Here is a 17,062-nt window from a genome sequence, read left to right on the forward strand (position 1 = left end):
TAGAGTTGCATAATTATATGATTGTGACTTAACCACAAGTGCGTCTAAAAGAAAAGTAATTAATGTACACATATGTCGCAGTTAACCGGTAAAATTTAACATTTCACTAAAAACCTATTCTCTGGGTAAACCGTGTCATTTAATTAACACTTTCAATGATATCTTAATAATGGTCTATAATTAATTAAGAGACTAGGTTATTAATAAAACGGCTGATTTAACCATTTAGCTACCACATAAACATAGATGCTAGAACTACGCAAATACAAAGATAATTAAAAGGGATGTAAGTAGGTCGCATCTTGCCCGACCTTTCGAGCACTTGCTAAACTTAATCTGTTCTCAAGTTATGGCTTATGTAACGGACGTCCGGAAATAATTGCATTTATTAAAAGCGTACTTGTAGAAGATAATATAAATTTCAGAACGTTTTTGCTGCTATGTTTAAGAAATTTCGAAACTGTATAACTTTTAGAATATTTTAAACTGTTCAGTTTTATATAAGTATGTATGGCATTGTTGTTTTGTTTCCACCTTCTAGTAAATTTCCTATCTCCAGTATTTAAAGTACTTTTCCTCCAGGGTCCGGCAAAATTTTCCACCTTGTAGGTATATGTATAGAGATTACGTTGAGGCTCGATTTAATAAAGATTTACTTCTAAACCGGAGTCGCTAGATTTGTGGTCCCTCTTAAATTATTCTAAGGGCTCTGTTTTTCAACATTAGGAACTGACCCGATTTATGTAGCTTTTGTTATGTATTGTATAATATTATATTACGAAGAAGATATCTATATTTACTACTCAAAGAAATAAATGTATTTTGAACACAATCTAAAAATTATTCTTTCAAAGAATGTAAAATTTATTTAATATTACTTTTAAGCCCCCGAACCTATTAAAATTCTTTTTTCTAAATATGTGTTGAGAAAATTTCATAAATCCCTTTTATTTCGACTACTTAGTATAAAATATAGAAAATATTCCATAAAAGCATATTGATCCCATCGTATACGATAACAGTTTTATCTAAGTAATCTAGATTGAACCGCAATCGATTGGATTATAACTGATTTGTAATTAAACGGTCGCCGATTTAATAATCGATTAAGGATTATAGGTTTATAACAAGTTTTCATTGCTGATAACTATCAACAACATATTGTGTTTTGTAATGCGCGTTGTTAAAAAAATATTTATGGTCATATGCTTACAAATAAATATTTTCTTTCCGTTATAATTTTGGGAACGGTAGGACAATTTTTGCCCCAAGACAGCTTCTTTATGTCATTTCATAGTCTATGTTTTTCTTGTTTTATTCACGTGTTAACGTTCGTTTTTCAGATGAGGTGGACGTGATCGGCTACACTTCGAACCAGAGCGACAGCGAGTCGCTAGTGTCTGGGCACAGCGGCGACAGCGGCGTGGGCGTGGGCGTGAGCGTGCGGCGCGCGCGGGGCTCGGCGCGGCGCTGCCCCAAGCCGGCCAAGCACCGCGCCGCGCGACACACGAGAGTCTAGGTGAGTGTGTGGCGCTGCCCCAAGCCGGTGCTACTAGTGTACTGCGAGATAATTGGGTGCGAGTGTGCATGCTGCATAAAATTTACAGTTTATAGTTTATACTGTAATATTCGTTTGTATTTTGTTATACTTAAAGATAGTCAATTTAATTTTAAATTTACAGATGTATAAAATACTTTTAGTGGAACTATTAAGTAGCTATGTAGTGTCTAATCATCTTGTTATAAAAAAGATATCATGAAGACCGAAACTTTAATTCCCTGCATAAATTTCCTTACCACGATTGCCTGAGAAGGATTAAATACAGTGTTTGTTTTCAGGTGGTATGTGCAGCGCGAGGCGGCCCGTTGTCGCGCGCGACTCCGCAACTCAATACAAACGTAGGACATTTTGTTGATTCATGTACTGGGACGACTGTTGTTCGTGACTGAGTGGGGATCCCGTCCCGTGACAGAGTGACTCGCCAAAGTGACCCGCGCCGTGACGCGTGACACGTGACACGTGGCACGAGACTCGTGTGACGTGTCACGCGACACGCGACACGCGACACCACGCGACGCCGCGCGCCGACACGCGACACCACGCGACATCGCGCGACACAACACACGACACCGCTAACCATTACCGAGTACAAAATTGCCAAAAAGTTTATTTTTTCGTCATATCTCTCTTGTACACGTTTGGATTGAATGTTCGTTTAAATTGTTTTACCGTCATCCGCTTACTTGTTCACGACGTCATCACAAGGTACTGTGAGCTCGCCCGTCATCACCGTATCGAGTGTATTACTTTTTGTTATACGCTTTTTCTCATTTTAAAGTCACTGTAAGAAGTAAAATCTTTCGGTACTTATTGTTACTGATTTTACTAAATAAATAAGATGTCGCCACTCGTTCTAGTGGCGAATGTTGTATAGATAAATATCAATATTATATTTTTTGTATATAATTATTTTTCTTGTATAAATTAATCAAATAGAATTAGATCTGTAAACGTGCGGCAGTGGACCTGCCACAAAATTGTAACGTATGGGGATCACATTGATGACGACCCACCAAAAAAAGTTAATTAAGGTCTAACAATATTTTTTTTTTTTGTATTAAACAGAACGGTAATAAAGCATCACGACTTGCGATTATAATGACAATCAAGTCGCAACATTGAACGTGTCGGAAATTTTTTATCTGTGCTAATCTCAAATGTCTGTTGAGTATTCTTTGCACATCTGTTATGGCACAAACAATAAATGGACACGTTTTGAAGCAAAAACAAACTAACATCCTATTTTTAAGTATTAATATTGATTTATTAATGATCTCACTTCATTGTCACGAAGCTGTACTGGTAATGTGTCATTGTTTTTGTGAAATGTTACGTGGAAAATAAGCTCTAAGTATTTATTTAATCTAAATTTATATTTACAAAATTCAGACTTACTAAATTATTATTTATATAGCATGTGTATAGACAAATGACATAATTACTAGCGCGGATTTCGATTTATATCGACACTTGTACCAAAAAAGGAAATATTTTATGAAAGCTCGACAATACATCTTGTTGATACAAACAAATACTAGCTGAAATTTAGAGTACACAATATATTTTTGTTATTACTATTATATCTTATAATTAATAAATTGTTAATTCTTTTTACTATGTACGAATGGTTTCATTGTATATAATTTTTCGTCACGGTAACACGGCCCGATTCAATCTCATCGTCACCTTCCCAAACATCGGTTCATTCATATTGTAAATTGTTTTAGGTATGGATGTTATGATAAGCATAGTTGTAATCATTTGTAATTATATTTGTTTTAGAAATGACAGCCTGATCTCTTAAGGTTATATCAGTAGCGGCCGAGCCGCGTTGTTTGTCGGGCGCCATTGCACAACTCAGCACTGACTATAAGTGACTGTCAGTGACTAATGACTAATGAGTCACTGACAGCCGCGCTACATTCCCGCCAAAATTGACATTGACATTTTGTTCCACAGTGTTGACTGTAAAAAAAATATTCATTAAAGTTGAATCAACTTTAAATGTTCTTATTACGTTGTAACATATTAAATCTTTTCATTTCGTGTGTCTTTACCTCATTACGCAATTACACTTAAGATCTAGTCTTTAGCAGAACTGTGTCAATTTTGGCGCTATCCCCATAGCGCGGTCCAGCCCGATGTGTCAGCTTTCACACGCTACGATCACGCCAGCGTCGACTCTTGTGTTGAAGTGATTGAACCGCAATACATACGAGGCCAGTAACGGAACTGTAGCGCCGTATCAACGACACGAGTCGCGCGACACTGTCTGTCGAATCCTGTCTCAATTGTAAAAATATATATATTATATTCCTAAATTAATTTAATATATTTCACAAAATTATTTATTTTACGTTATCATTTTTCGATTATTTATCCGGTACCAGTGTTTCGCTTCACGCCCCATCGATCGATCGCGACGATCCCTCACATCGCTCAATTTATTTGCAATCGAGCGTTACGGGTCAACGGCGACGGGACGCTATAAGAGTACAAATTCTGTATAAGCCCCTACTTGAGTGTTAATTGTAAATGTTAATTGTAAACACGAAACAGGGAGAAGTATCGCAGCACGAGCGCGTGTGCGCGGGCGACAGTTGTAGCCTACGTCCAGTCAGATCTGCCTTCGGTGTTGTCTCTTCCTTAACTAAATTGTGTCTGTATCCTATTGCTACAGTGAATTTGTTTTGCGATATCTTCCAACTGTCCTCTCTTCTAGTAGTGCGTGTGCGGGTGTACCCGTGCCCGGGGTGCCCGTGCCCGGGGTACCCGTACCCAGGGTACCCGTGCCCGGGGTACCCGTACCCAGGGTACCCGTGCCCGGGGTACCCGTACCCAGGGTACCCGTGCCCGGGTACCCGGGTGTATCACTGTAACGATAGGGTATTAGCGAGGCGCGACGCACTGTACGCGCGCGCCGCTCGTTAGATAAGAAATGTGTTATTAGAAAAAAATTGCAATAAATTCTCGTCCGACGTCTCTCGCCGCTCCTCGACTGTATACCCAACTTAGTCGCTGTAAATTGTAAAATTTAGTCCGGCGTGTAAAAATATCAGTGTGTAAATATTTGGAGCCAAAATTTTTATACAAATTATTTCATAAATATATTCTTGGACCAAGTTGATGGTGGAGCGGCGAGGAACGCGACGGCGCGGCGCCGACTCGCTCGCGGCACTCGCCCGGTGTCGCCAGACTTAGCGTTTGACGGGGATTGTTTTTGTATCCGACGCATATAGCAACACTAATATGACGTTCCAAAGCCGAAATCTTAGCGAGCGCATGCACTGTCGCTGGCGCTTCGGCGTTAGAGATATTTATTGATGGCATCATTCTGTGTTGTTCTATGGTCAAACGAATAAAGGCGGTAACATCAGGCGAGTGTTGCGAGTTGCGAAGCTCCATTTTGAGCAGTATCGGCGCTCGCAGTCAATCGTTGTCTGATCGTAGAGGCAAACATTAGGTACTATTGTGACTACTGCTAACGGACTTGGCAGCATTATTCAATATAATTGACGAAAAGTGGCACACAATTTTACAATATGTAAAAAAGTTATAGAATTAATTTAATAAAATTATAATTAAAACTTTCTTGGTATTATTTCATATTCCCTTATAATCTCGGTAAGCTATATAAACTCCGTCCATGAGCAATCGACCGAAAAAAGGCTTAAAACCTCAAAAAATACGAATCCTCAACGAATCCAATGAACAAGAAATTGCTGGTACAATAACTATTACATTTTAAAAAATAGAAACACAAAAAATATCCAATGACAGTTCTCAGTTCTCACTTAATTATTTTATTCCATCAATAGTCTTTTAATGGGTAAATACTGAACTGATGAATAATTATGCTAAATAGAAATAATATACTTAGTATAGAAAGCACAATATTCCGATATTCCGATGTCTGGGTTCGATTTCCTGTGACATTATGCCTTTTTAATCAGTTTCTGTACACACTACACATTGACTTCCTCCTCCACTTATACGCAAAACAAAATATTTGAAATAGCATGCTACAGAAAGAGATAGCTAGAATTTTTATAATTGTGCTATAAGCTGGGTTGCACCGTGCTACTATAGCAATAACAAACATGTTATAGTAAAGCTCGTCACACACGATGAAGATACTGTAATATTTTATATTACAGTATCTCAAGATAAAATATTATAGTATCTTCACCGTGTGTGACGCGCTTAACAGTTAGGGAAAATATGAGTTTTGACAATTTAATAGAGTACATCATAATTTTAACACTAACCACTTGTGTTTCACAGTTTAAACTCTTGGTACCGTTTCATAACTATCAGAAGCGTCCAATATAAGAGATGTTAGTTGACTTGAGACTTCGATAACTTCAACTATGCTAAAAAAATATGCTCGTGCAACCCATTTCGCTGTCACTGTTAAAGTCACCTTTACTGTTACATTAACGTTAACTATAACTAAAATATAGTGCAACCAAGCCTACAATGTTCTCGCATATATTCATAGCACAGTAAGTCATAACTAAATCACTATCTTTTTTCATCGGAATAGAGTCCTTCATAGAGCGCTTACAAAGTGTCTGCTTCGTGTTTTGTATTAACGTTGATCAATTCTCATCAAGACGCGATGCGACGAAACGTTAGTGGAACAAGTCAGTAATTTTACGCTGCAAGCTGCACTGTAACCCACCGTGAGACAACGCGCCGTTAAAATGAAAAATGTAGAACTATATAATATTTTCATGAAATAAATAAATTTTAATTATGAGTGGTTATTTTATTTTTAATTTCTCCCTTTTAATACTTACTCGAAAGACATTATGAGCAGTTTTAAAATAAATTGTTTGCCATATATATAATCAATAGATTCTCCGTAATTAATAATATTTTTTCATCAACACTGCATAGTTGCACCACTGAATACAAGAATCATGGGAATAACGGAAGGTTTTGAGTCTACACTCAAAAGGGTTTTAATAAAACAAGGCGTTATATTTTAACTTTTTTTAATTATTAATACTTAATAATGGACATCGACCAGCGATTGACCTGAACAATTTAATACGCATTACAAATAATATTGCAACAATAAAAATTAACAATAACAAAAATGGTAAAATAATAATTAAAAAGCGAAATTTAAAATCTACTATAATGATGGCACCAATAATCTTACCACTGGCAATATTTACAAACTACGCGCGTATTTTTATTCTGTGATCATTATGTACTAAATAACCGTGTCTTAATACTATTTATTATTTCTAAAACACTACATTGTTGAGTACTTCTATTTTTAATGTTTAATTATAAACAGACTTTTACACAAATGTCAATAATATTAAACCTGTTTCGTAATACACAAATTGCAATACTAAAAAATGACAGAAAAATATTAATTATGTAATTATCAAATTCGATTAAGGTAACATTACATCACAACAAATATGGGTTTTCAACACCACTTATAAAATATTAGGATACAACATCAAAATTAAAATTCTTATAGATAAACACCAATATACAAATATAAATAAACAGGGAGTTAACAATAATTATAACTTCAATAAAAATATATCCTCAAGGAGGATTTCAAGTACAATTCTTTATTTTTATTTAACATAAATAGGGGTAAAATTATTAATTGCATGTTAGTAAGTTATCAAACTTTAAATATTATCAATATACATATTTTTACGTAATTGTTATTAAAATATTTGATGTAAAATAAACACAATAAAGAGCTACATATATAAAACGCATACAAATTTATTGGTTTTGGATGATGATAGACCAATTTTTTAAAGTGAAACCTTTATTACATCGTCTCAAACTGTTTGGTCTGTGTAGCGCATGTCGCGTGTATCGCTACTGTAAGTAGGTATACCTACTCGGCAGCCGACCGTCACGCGACATGCGCTACACAAAGCAGTGTTCGGAACCGTTCGAACAGTTTCACTTTTACCGTGGTTTCATAAAACCACACAACATTTTTTTTTAACTTTGACTGTTATAATAATTTCTTTAAGTTGAATCGAGTATTAAACACATTTGTAAAATAACTCAGCGTTCTTGTAAAAAAGTACTATTTTAATGTATACTTAAATCGCGTTTTCAATTTTTAATAAACAAAATATGTCTACATAATTAATATTTGAATATCTTGATTTTATTATATTTTTTTACATCACCCACACTAGTTATTCCTAATCATGTGCGTTTCTAAGCCACGTGGTTTTATCTTATTAATTATAAACTTCTAACGGCTGACTGATTAATTTGTTCAACAACTTGTTTTTCATGTTTTATTGCAAGATAAAAGGTATGATATGAATTAAGAGAGGATTCATTGTTGTCAGCGGAAATGTTTGGTTTTGAAAATTATTAGTAATATCACTGATTGATTCTCATAACGGACAAATCAACCGGCTGTGACCTGATAAGACATTTTAAGCTATTGCATAGCTTCTATCGCGGGCCTTGAGCGTGGGGACCGAATCCAGAAATTCCGTAACGAAAAAACCTCACGCTCCGCACTCCGACGGGCGCGGAGGTGTGGCTTGAAGGCATAGCATGCAATAGCTTTACCGCGGCAGTCCCCAAGTGCTACACGTCTTTCTTTTTTAAGCTATTGCATAGCTTTTATCGCGGGCCTTGAGCGCGGGGACCGAATCCTGAAATTGCGTAACGAAAAACCTCACGCTCCCCACTCCGACGGGCGTGGAGGTGTGGCTTGAAGGCATAGCATGCAATAGCTTTACCGCGGCAGTCTCCGAGTGCCACACGTCTTTTTTGCTTGTTTGAGTAGATAACAATTAACATCAAACAGTAAAGAGTCAGTCAGCGCGGAAGAAAATGTTCATATTCCTACTAGTATTATACAGTACTTTAGTCTACAATTTGACTAACTCTAAAACAATTTTAATTCATTAATTTAGCATTATGAGCATTTTAGGAAGTATGCAGGAATTTTAACTACTTAATATGGTAACATTAATGGTTTGTCAAAAATTTTATGCCTACTGGACAATATTTCAATTATACGAATATTCGTATCCTAGATTTTTTAATTTAAATAAACTGTATGTTAATTATTCGATTGGTGTTTTCTTTCTTTCCTTTCTTTACAAATGTATATTTATTATTACTAATTGTATTTGGTCACAGAAGATAGGTACTTAAAAGTTTCCTAGACCATAAATAACAAAATAATTTCAGGAAATTCCAATATCAACGTTTAAAATATGTTTTTTTACGTAATACTGTCGTATAGAACACGAATTAAAAATCATAGTCGTTTCCCTTTTTTCTTTTATATAATTTTGCTATGCAGTTTGTATAACATATACCTAATTTCAGGAAACTATCTTCTATCGTTTTTTAGCGCAACAAATATTCCAATGATTAAAAACTAAGTAAAAATATATTACATTAACAGCATATTCAGGGCAAAATAAATATTCGGCATTAAGGATAACTGAAGTGAGAGGTTTAAACAGAAAATAAACATTGTATAATTATTTTGGTAACCTAATATTGTACACATCATTAAGTTTTTACCTTAGAGCTTAGACCAAATCTTAAAACCTAAAAAGCTAATTTGCAATTTTCTTGTCCAGCAAGAATTATTTTATAAAAGCTAAAGTAATAAGAATAAAAGAGGAACTTATAAAAATTAATACTTATGAATAATTATGCTTCATATAGTCTAACGAATTTGCCCAATCTTATCACTTTTTTTCATTTAATTTTGCTAATTACTTTAAAGCAATGAAAATATGCATGTGCAATGAGACGCTACTTGAAAACAAATGAATAGATAAATCATTCCATAATTAATCAATAGTTATCCTCAAAAAGATGTTACCATTTCTCAAAAATCTCACATTCTTACCGAGAATATTTGTAAACAACTTTTCCTAAACAACCGCCGCTGTCCCGCGCAAAAAATTCAAAACGAATTCTTTTTGCATCTGTCATTACATATTTGACATTTATGACATTTCCGATTTTTAAATAATGCCGCGTACACACCGCGCGACTTTTATCGATATCCAAACATTTGACATTTCATTTTTTTTCTTTTTAATCTGTCTTACTTATCGCAATCCTGTACTAGTTGTACACTATCTTCGCCGCGCCGGCTCGCGTGCGGTCTTCGTAACGGCCTGGGATGTTGGAGTATGGAAAATTTGTCTGTTTGTTGGTTGCTCTGCTTCTTATTTAACGCCGCACGGAGGTGGCTCTCGCCTGAAATAGCAAATGAACATTATTTTATTTTTCTGCAAATAGAGGTTGACAGATATTTAACAATAATTTGAAACCACTTATGAGAGCTTATGATTATAGCTGCAACTAAGCTTGAGAGCGATTGGTTAAAATGTTTGTTAAAAAAAAGAGGATAACGTTATTCTAGTTCTGATGAATTCGTTGCTTTATTTTTTTACGCAAATGCGCATAAGTGGGTCGCTCTAAAAGTGATCATCAACAAATACCACAAAGATATTTTCACAATAAATATGTATTCGACATAAAACACATTTCAAAACCGAAAAGAAACAGTATGGAATACGATCATTAATATACATCTCTAATACTCACCGGGTAAAGAAAGCGGTCGTCCACACAGTGCCAAGTCGTGTGCCCGCGGCGATACAGAGCGGGAGGAGCGCGCGCGACTGTTGCCGCTCTGTGGCCGCGTGTCGTCGCACCGTGTGCCGCGACGTGGTGATCTATTACCTAATAGCTCCTGCCAATGTAATAAATTTTATGATGAAATATAAATATACCTACGTACATATAATTTTGAATGATAGCTATTCACGACACGACGAAACAATAAGTCATAGTCACGAGAATCCAATTAAGAATAGGATCGATTCGGCGCCATATTGTGACGATATAAGCAGTAAATTAAATGTATGTCACGAAAATTAAGTAACTAAAAGCTATCTAATAGGAATTTCTAAATCAAATTTTATTTTTCTAGACATACAGATTACAGGTCAGTCACAGAGGAAATATCAAGATTTTGCTATTCTTAGTTGGACTGCATTTATGTTTTAGACCAAAGAATTGCAGTTAACGTTTTCGACTTAGAGTATAGATATAGTATAGAGCGCGTGTATTGCACAAATTGCTTTGTGCACATCGTAGGCAGATGAGCTATAGATACTATATAGATGTGTGTGTGACAAATAGGGATGGATAGATATCAATTGCGTGATGAGCTATCGATAAGTTATGTAAATAAATATGTATCATATGTAAATTTTATGTTCAATATGTTATTAAAGGAGAAATGTATGAATAATCAATAAAGTATAAATATGTCATTTTAAATTTGTTTGCCAAGAGAATAAAGTGTTTATTCCATTTGAATATTTCTTGTATTAATTTTAAGTACTTAAAAAAATATGTTTATTAATATCAGAAAAACGAGTTCGATATTAAAGTTAATAAAGTAAAAATTCGGGTTTGGTGCTATTTCTTTAATAATAAATGAAACAATAATAATAATGTTTTAAAAATGTTAAATAAAAATAAGAAATAATTAGTAATTTAAAATGATAATATAATAAATCATATTAATAATTTTTTTATTTAATTTTATCCATTCTACTATAAAATGTTCAAAATCAATTTAGCGGTTCAGAAAATATATCGTAACATTACATAGGTACTTTACATTTACACTATAATACATTTGCATTCATAATATGAGAAAGTGTATCATACAAAACACACCACAAATTTATTTATAATACATTTTTAAAAGAGTTTTAATTTTAAAGTTAAATAAATAATTTGTTAAAATATAGTTCTTCTAGTAAACTTTATATCGAGTACAGCGTTGGTCAGGTCACATCACTACGATCACGTGGCGGCAGTGAGGCGCGCGAGCGAGCCTGCGCGTGTCCGCCTCCCACCTCCCCTTCACCCCCGCGATGCTAGATTTATTTTCATAAAAATAAGTATAACAATCGACTTACTGATGAAATGTGATACTGGATTTAAATTTTGTGTATTTTCTAGTATCGTTTTTGCAAGATATAACTGCACATTTCACCATGTTTATTCCTAGATATGAATAAAAATCCAGAGCAACGCACTTCGTCAGCACTCAACCACGACTACAAGCGCGCGCGGCGGGAACGTCGTGTTGTTCCCACCTGTGCCTACTGTTCCCACTTGGTTGTTCGCACTCTATAGATACTATCTATACTCTAAGGTTTTCGACAAACAAAAAAAGTTTTTTATTTATATTTTAGTAATAGAAGCATAGCTAAACTAAAAAGCGTGTCTGAAACCTGAATACAATGTAAGCTATGAAAATATTATAAATTTATGCATAAATGCATATATCAGTAAGTTCAATGACACAGTATTTTCAAGCTGAATAACAATTACATGCTAATTATTCGTGCAAAAAGAAGTTAAACAAACATTCCAAGTACAAACAAAGTAAAAGTTTACGTGATTATCCAATTATTTATAAAGAATGATGTTGTGAATGAACGAAAAAATGTTGCTATGTTTGAGAATGTGCAAATTGAGTTTTAATGTTAAAATACATATCATGAATTATATACAAACTTTAATAATGAATAAATCGAATTATTTACACAATAAAGATGTTAGTTTTTTACTTAAAGATGATCTGAATTAAAAAAGCGATACCCACTTTGTTGATTAGATAATTTAAAGATAACGAAGATTTCAGAAGATTAAATTTCTATCAACAACAATAATAATAATCTGTGGTCATGACCATTGTTTTTGCAATAGTCCTACATCGGCCGCGGACTGCCCAGGTCTGTATCTCTATAGTGCAACTAGCGGTCCGCCCCGGCTTCGCCCGTGGTAACTACATGTTTAAACTATCCTATCTCTCAAGTTGGATTGAACTGCACATGGTGTGCGAATTTTATTATAATCGGTTAAGTGGTTTAGGAGTCCATTGAGGACAAACATTGTGACACGAGGTTTATATATATTAAGATTATGGGCGGTGTATGTGTCCCACAACACATTAAAATTCTCTAAAGGGCCTCTGCGTGTTGGACCTGTGTCCCCACATAAGCCTTCCAAAGGACCGGGTACCTTCCTTATGGCGATACCCGTGTATTATGGAGAGAGACATAATCTGTGGCACTATATGCAATATGCATATAATAGTTTTGTTTTAGAAACCATGTTGATACATTTAAATAAATAATTTGGATATTAACAACAATTATAACTTTACGAAATGCTGTGGAATGTTGCTTAATATCTTTATCACAAAACAAACAAGGTCTGGACAAATAGATTGCCAATTGCAATACATACAAACATATGATAAATTAGTTTACAGTGTTTTGTGACTTTTTTTATGAATTCACATATATTTTTCTGAATTTCAATTGTGTATAGATTCTAAGTGCTCCACATTAATTTATAAATAAACAAATAAGTAATAATAACCATAACCCGCTACAAACACATAAATACAACATTAGTAACCTTCTCCTGTGAATTGACGGAATAAGCGCTATATGAGACCGGACTCTCCGCTCCAAAGTCGAACGCGCTCGACGCGCGGTACGATATCGTATCTATCCAAGCGGCAGGCAAATATGTTAATTATTAGTTAAGTTAAGCTTGTTTAAGTTAGTAGGAAGTAAGTTAAAATGGTTCTGATGTAAAATGCTATAAAATTTATGGACAATTCTGTTCAAGTTGGGTCTTTTTATTCAAAGTTATAGAAAAATATATACAGATATTTTTATAATAAGCAATCTGTAAATAACTAAAAGTAGGTTTAAGAAGTATTTGTTGAGACTAACATCTGAACAGTTTAAAACTGAGATTTTTATACTTAGCAATTAGCATGTTTCTGAATTAATAATTTACTTGTCATATATGATGCTGAATATTCATCAAACTTAAATATGCAAAGGTTCCCTATAATAATTTATATTTCAGAATTTTATAAGAAACATGCATATTGTTAATTAATAATTTAGTAGATTTCTGTTAATTGCAGAAATATTGTTAATAAAATCACAAGGTGAATTTTACATAAATAACATACCATGTGGCCAACAGCTAGTGGGGGGTGGTGACCGTATCATATGCTCATGTACCTCTTTAAGTGTAAGAGGATCGTCTTCAACAAAATCTAGGGCTGCGCTACCAAATTCCTGGAATATTTTAAATGGAATGTGTAAATTTGTACCTATTGCACTAGTTGACTTAATTTGTCCTGCATATGTATGAACTGTCTGTAACTTAAATATAAAAAATGTTTTTGTACAAAAAGGAGTTATCGGTCAGTAGCTCTCAATATATCTATTGCTTAATGACATAGACATAGTGCATTCTTTGACAAGCAGCTATTGGAATTATTTACAAAAAAAAAAACGAAAAATGAAATTTAAGGGTATTTTTAATTGAAAAATACCTTTATAGGTAACTAGGTTCCACCCGCGGCTTCGCCTACGCAGTCAAAGAAAAACCCGCATATTTCCCGTTCCCGTGGGATTTCCGGGATTGCGTCATTTTCCCGGGATAAAAAGTAGCCTAGTATGTCCTTTCTCGGGTATCAAAATATCTCCATACCAAATTTCATGAAAATTGGTTCAGTAGTTTAGGCGTGATTGAGTAACAGACAGACAGACAGAGTTACTTTCGCATTTATAATATTAGTATGGATTGTATTTTTATACAAATGAATGGGTCTTACCTGTGACATTAAAATCGTATCATCCGAAACACATTCCTCCCTGTGGCTTTCAATCAAACTCTCTCTACTCGCCATTACCTGCTGTAACGTAACAAATAATTTATTCATAACAAGCATTGCGTGTGCATTATATAAACAGAAATATTACACACCTGTAAATAAGGATTGTCTTGGCGCGATAACCTGAGCGCTTCCATGTCTTGAGCTATGTTTCTCGTCCTTCCTGGTGTTAATAAAACTGCAGGGGATCCACTCATCGTAGGACCTAATACTAATACGAGACAATGTTTATTATTGATTCATTCAAATCTTATAGTATTTTATAGACAGTACTTACCAGACAGAGAGTCGTTACTGCTTTGCATTTTGTAAGAATGATCCTTATATTTTTAAACTCTGTTTAATTCTGAAAAAGAAACATGTAATGCGCATAGGGTGTACAACTGTTATGGTAAACGATTCCGTCTTTTCTTATGCAGTTTGCTGATGTTATTTCGATAAATTACAACCTGTAATGCTATAATTTAATTGAATTACAAGAGTTTGTAAAGCTCACAATGCTATATTGAAAATAATTCTAAAATAAGCAATAGCGATCACCACCAAGTCTTTTGTAACTTGACAGTGACAATTCATTATCTTCTATCTTGACAGTTGACAGTTAAGTTTTTGTGTTGCCATCACAGTTGCCATGCATCTTAGATTAAACACCTATAGATGTAACCACTAAAATGACCTTCCTTGAAAGAGCGAGATCGTTAATTGTCAAACCCATGCAAAGAAACAGGACAGAATATATAGTTTTTGTCTTTGTCGACATGGCCGGTTTTATTGTTTGGCAAGAACAGATTGTGACAAACAAACTTGGCGTCTTTTGGATTTTTCTGTGATTGTGTGAATTTACAGTGTTTATTGCGTATAAAAATTGGATAATACAGAATATTTAGTGTACGAGCGATGGTGGGTTGCAGTGTTTTGGGTTGTAAAAGCCGGAGTGAGCGAAAAATTGAAGGAATAACATTTCACACGTAAGTAGGCGAAATTATCATTTCTTTCGTTATTACAACGCCAGATGATCACCGATTATGATGTTTTGTGATGAATTCAGTGATGTGATGCCAAGAATATTGAGTTGTGATACGTGTTTTCACTATCTTAAAATAAAATAACAATTAACGATGAACGGTTCAGGGTTGCCATAGTGGCTACTTTAATTTACCCAAATAAATCATATTTCTTTATTGTCAGTACATACATACGATTCGAGGTCTTGTTTTGTGAAGAGAAAATAAAGATTATGATTATAATTAAAGATTATGATTGTTGGGTTTGCTTATCATGGTAGGTACTCATCCTACTTATATTATAAATTCGAGGGTTTGGATGTTTGTTTGTTACTCAATCACGCAATAACGTCTGGATGGATTTCAATGATATTTTGCACATGAGTAGTTTATTACCTGGATTAACACGCGGATGAAGTCGCGGGTAAAAGCTAGTAGTATAATAGTATAATATTTTTATTGAGAGGAAATTAATTCTTCTGTACGTAAACTTTAATTTTAGTTACATTTATTTAAGGTCTTTATTGTAGTTTATTTAACTTATTACTCAATAAAGATAAACTTTCGTAACATGCGAATAAAATCTTCTTTTTTCAGGTTTCCATCCAATATTGATAAAAAGAAATGGCTGGATGCCACTGGACGAGAAAATTGGCTGCCAACAAAATATTCAAAAATTTGTTCCATTCATTTTGATGATGATTCATTACTGTATAAAAATAAAATAAATTAAAAATAAATCATTCAAAGTATTGGTAACGAGAGGACAGTAGTGATTTCCGGTTTTCTACTCTTTTTTGCCAAGCTGTACTTATTTCATTATGTATATATATATATATATATATATATATAAATAATAAACATGTTTATGTTATAGACTGGTTTTATTTCATCATTGAACGTGTCGTGTGTGTTTTATGTCGTGTCGGTCGATAGATGTCTATCATTGAAGTATTATTAAAGAGAGGACACCACGAACAAAATCTGTGCAACAAGCGCGGCGAAGCGGGCCGGCTAGTGAGTCATACACTTTGTAGATATTCTGTCTCTTAATACTTATTAAAAAAATATGAATAAAATTATCAATTAAAACCAATCAATGTAACAAAAAAAAACTGGTCCGAGACGATTGACTCTTACTCGTGTTACAAATATGTAGTTTAAAAGCGATGCCCTCTCTAGTACGTAGTACGTAGTACGTCAATGATGTCCATACAATTCTCCTTACCTACCTTACGGAGGTTTTATTAAAGTATTTCGTACGACTACGACATAAGAGTTACATTATTGAAGCTAGCATTTAAAATATGCAAATTCAGAATTTTTAGTTTGCGAAGTACTTACAGGTATTTATAAAGTCTGTTCGCGATCAAGTAAGATTCATAATATTTTTTACCTAATATGTGGGAACTGCCAACTTATTAGGCAACACCACAAAATTCTATTTCTGTTTCAAGTGCGGCCACGCCATGGTTACATCTATGGGCGTATTCAGAAAGAAAGCTTGAAACTTATAAGCGCTTATCGGCGCTTGTCATGTTCATATATTTTCCTGTCAGTGCTGTCAACCCGCGCAGGAAAATATATGAACATGACAAGCGCCGATAAGCGCTTATAAGTTTCAAGCTTTCTCTCTGAATACTCCCTATAGGTGTATAATCTAAGCCATGCATGTACAAAGTTGCTAGATTACAATTTGTTTTAGATAACAATATT

At 34.3% G+C, this 17,062-nt stretch overlaps 2 protein-coding genes and 1 long non-coding RNA gene across 5 annotated transcripts in view; 2 read left to right on the top strand and 1 right to left on the bottom strand.

Moving 5' to 3' along the window:
- Positions 1-5,148, top strand: part of LOC149902704 (max dimerization protein 4-like) — a 264,617-nt gene extending 259,469 nt beyond the window's left edge. For both annotated transcript variants that reach the window (XM_090109614.1, XM_090109613.1), the window contains exons 6-7: positions 1,344-1,519; positions 1,840-5,148. In XM_090109614.1, the coding sequence (XP_089965740.1) occupies positions 1,344-1,519 (176 nt within the window). In that variant the 3' untranslated portion in view covers positions 1,840-5,148. The remainder of the gene's footprint in view (positions 1-1,343; positions 1,520-1,839) is intronic.
- Positions 5,149-8,856: 3,708 nt separating this feature from the next.
- LOC149902706 (uncharacterized) lies at positions 8,857-14,923 on the bottom strand. Of its 2 annotated transcripts, none has more exons than XM_090109579.1 (6): positions 14,435-14,923; positions 14,283-14,360; positions 13,632-13,740; positions 13,061-13,152; positions 10,157-10,304; positions 8,857-9,805 (listed from the first exon to the last, which is right to left on the bottom strand). In XM_090109579.1, exons 1-6 carry the CDS (start codon positions 14,537-14,539, stop codon positions 9,651-9,653), a joined length of 687 nt encoding a protein of 228 aa, XP_089965705.1. In that variant the 5' UTR covers positions 14,540-14,923; the 3' UTR covers positions 8,857-9,650. The 2 variants fall into 2 exon arrangements, with proteins under 2 accessions (XP_089965705.1, XP_089965704.1); XM_090109578.1 differs by having other exon boundaries at positions 14,283-14,363; positions 14,435-14,922.
- A 60-nt stretch (positions 14,924-14,983) lies between these two features.
- LOC149902707 (uncharacterized) lies at positions 14,984-16,053 on the top strand. Its single transcript, XR_016457477.1, has 2 exons — positions 14,984-15,310; positions 15,944-16,053. It is a non-coding gene; the product is annotated as an uncharacterized LOC149902707 (long non-coding RNA).
- Positions 16,054-17,062: the final 1,009 nt, after the last annotated feature.

The sequence above is a fragment of the Colias eurytheme genome, chromosome 14 (assembly GCF_061535395.1).
Source record: "Colias eurytheme isolate Ceu_HAF_F1 chromosome 14, ilColEury1 Martin Lab GWU primary, whole genome shotgun sequence".
Taxonomy (NCBI): domain Eukaryota; kingdom Metazoa; phylum Arthropoda; class Insecta; order Lepidoptera; family Pieridae; genus Colias; species Colias eurytheme.

Excerpts from the sequence above, each read along its gene's own strand:
- LOC149902706 (XM_090109578.1), bottom strand. The coding sequence starts at position 14,539 with ATGAGTGGATCCCCTGCAGTTTTATTAACACCAGGAAGGACGAGAAAC. Across the intron at positions 14,364-14,434 it reads AAGACAATCCTTATTTACAG|CAGGTAATGGCGAGTAGAGA; the intron begins GTGTGTAATATT and ends GTTACGTTACAG. Across the intron at positions 9,806-10,156 it reads ACGACCGCTTTCTTTACCCG|GCGAGAGCCACCTCCGTGCG; the intron begins GTGAGTATTAGA and ends TTGCTATTTCAG.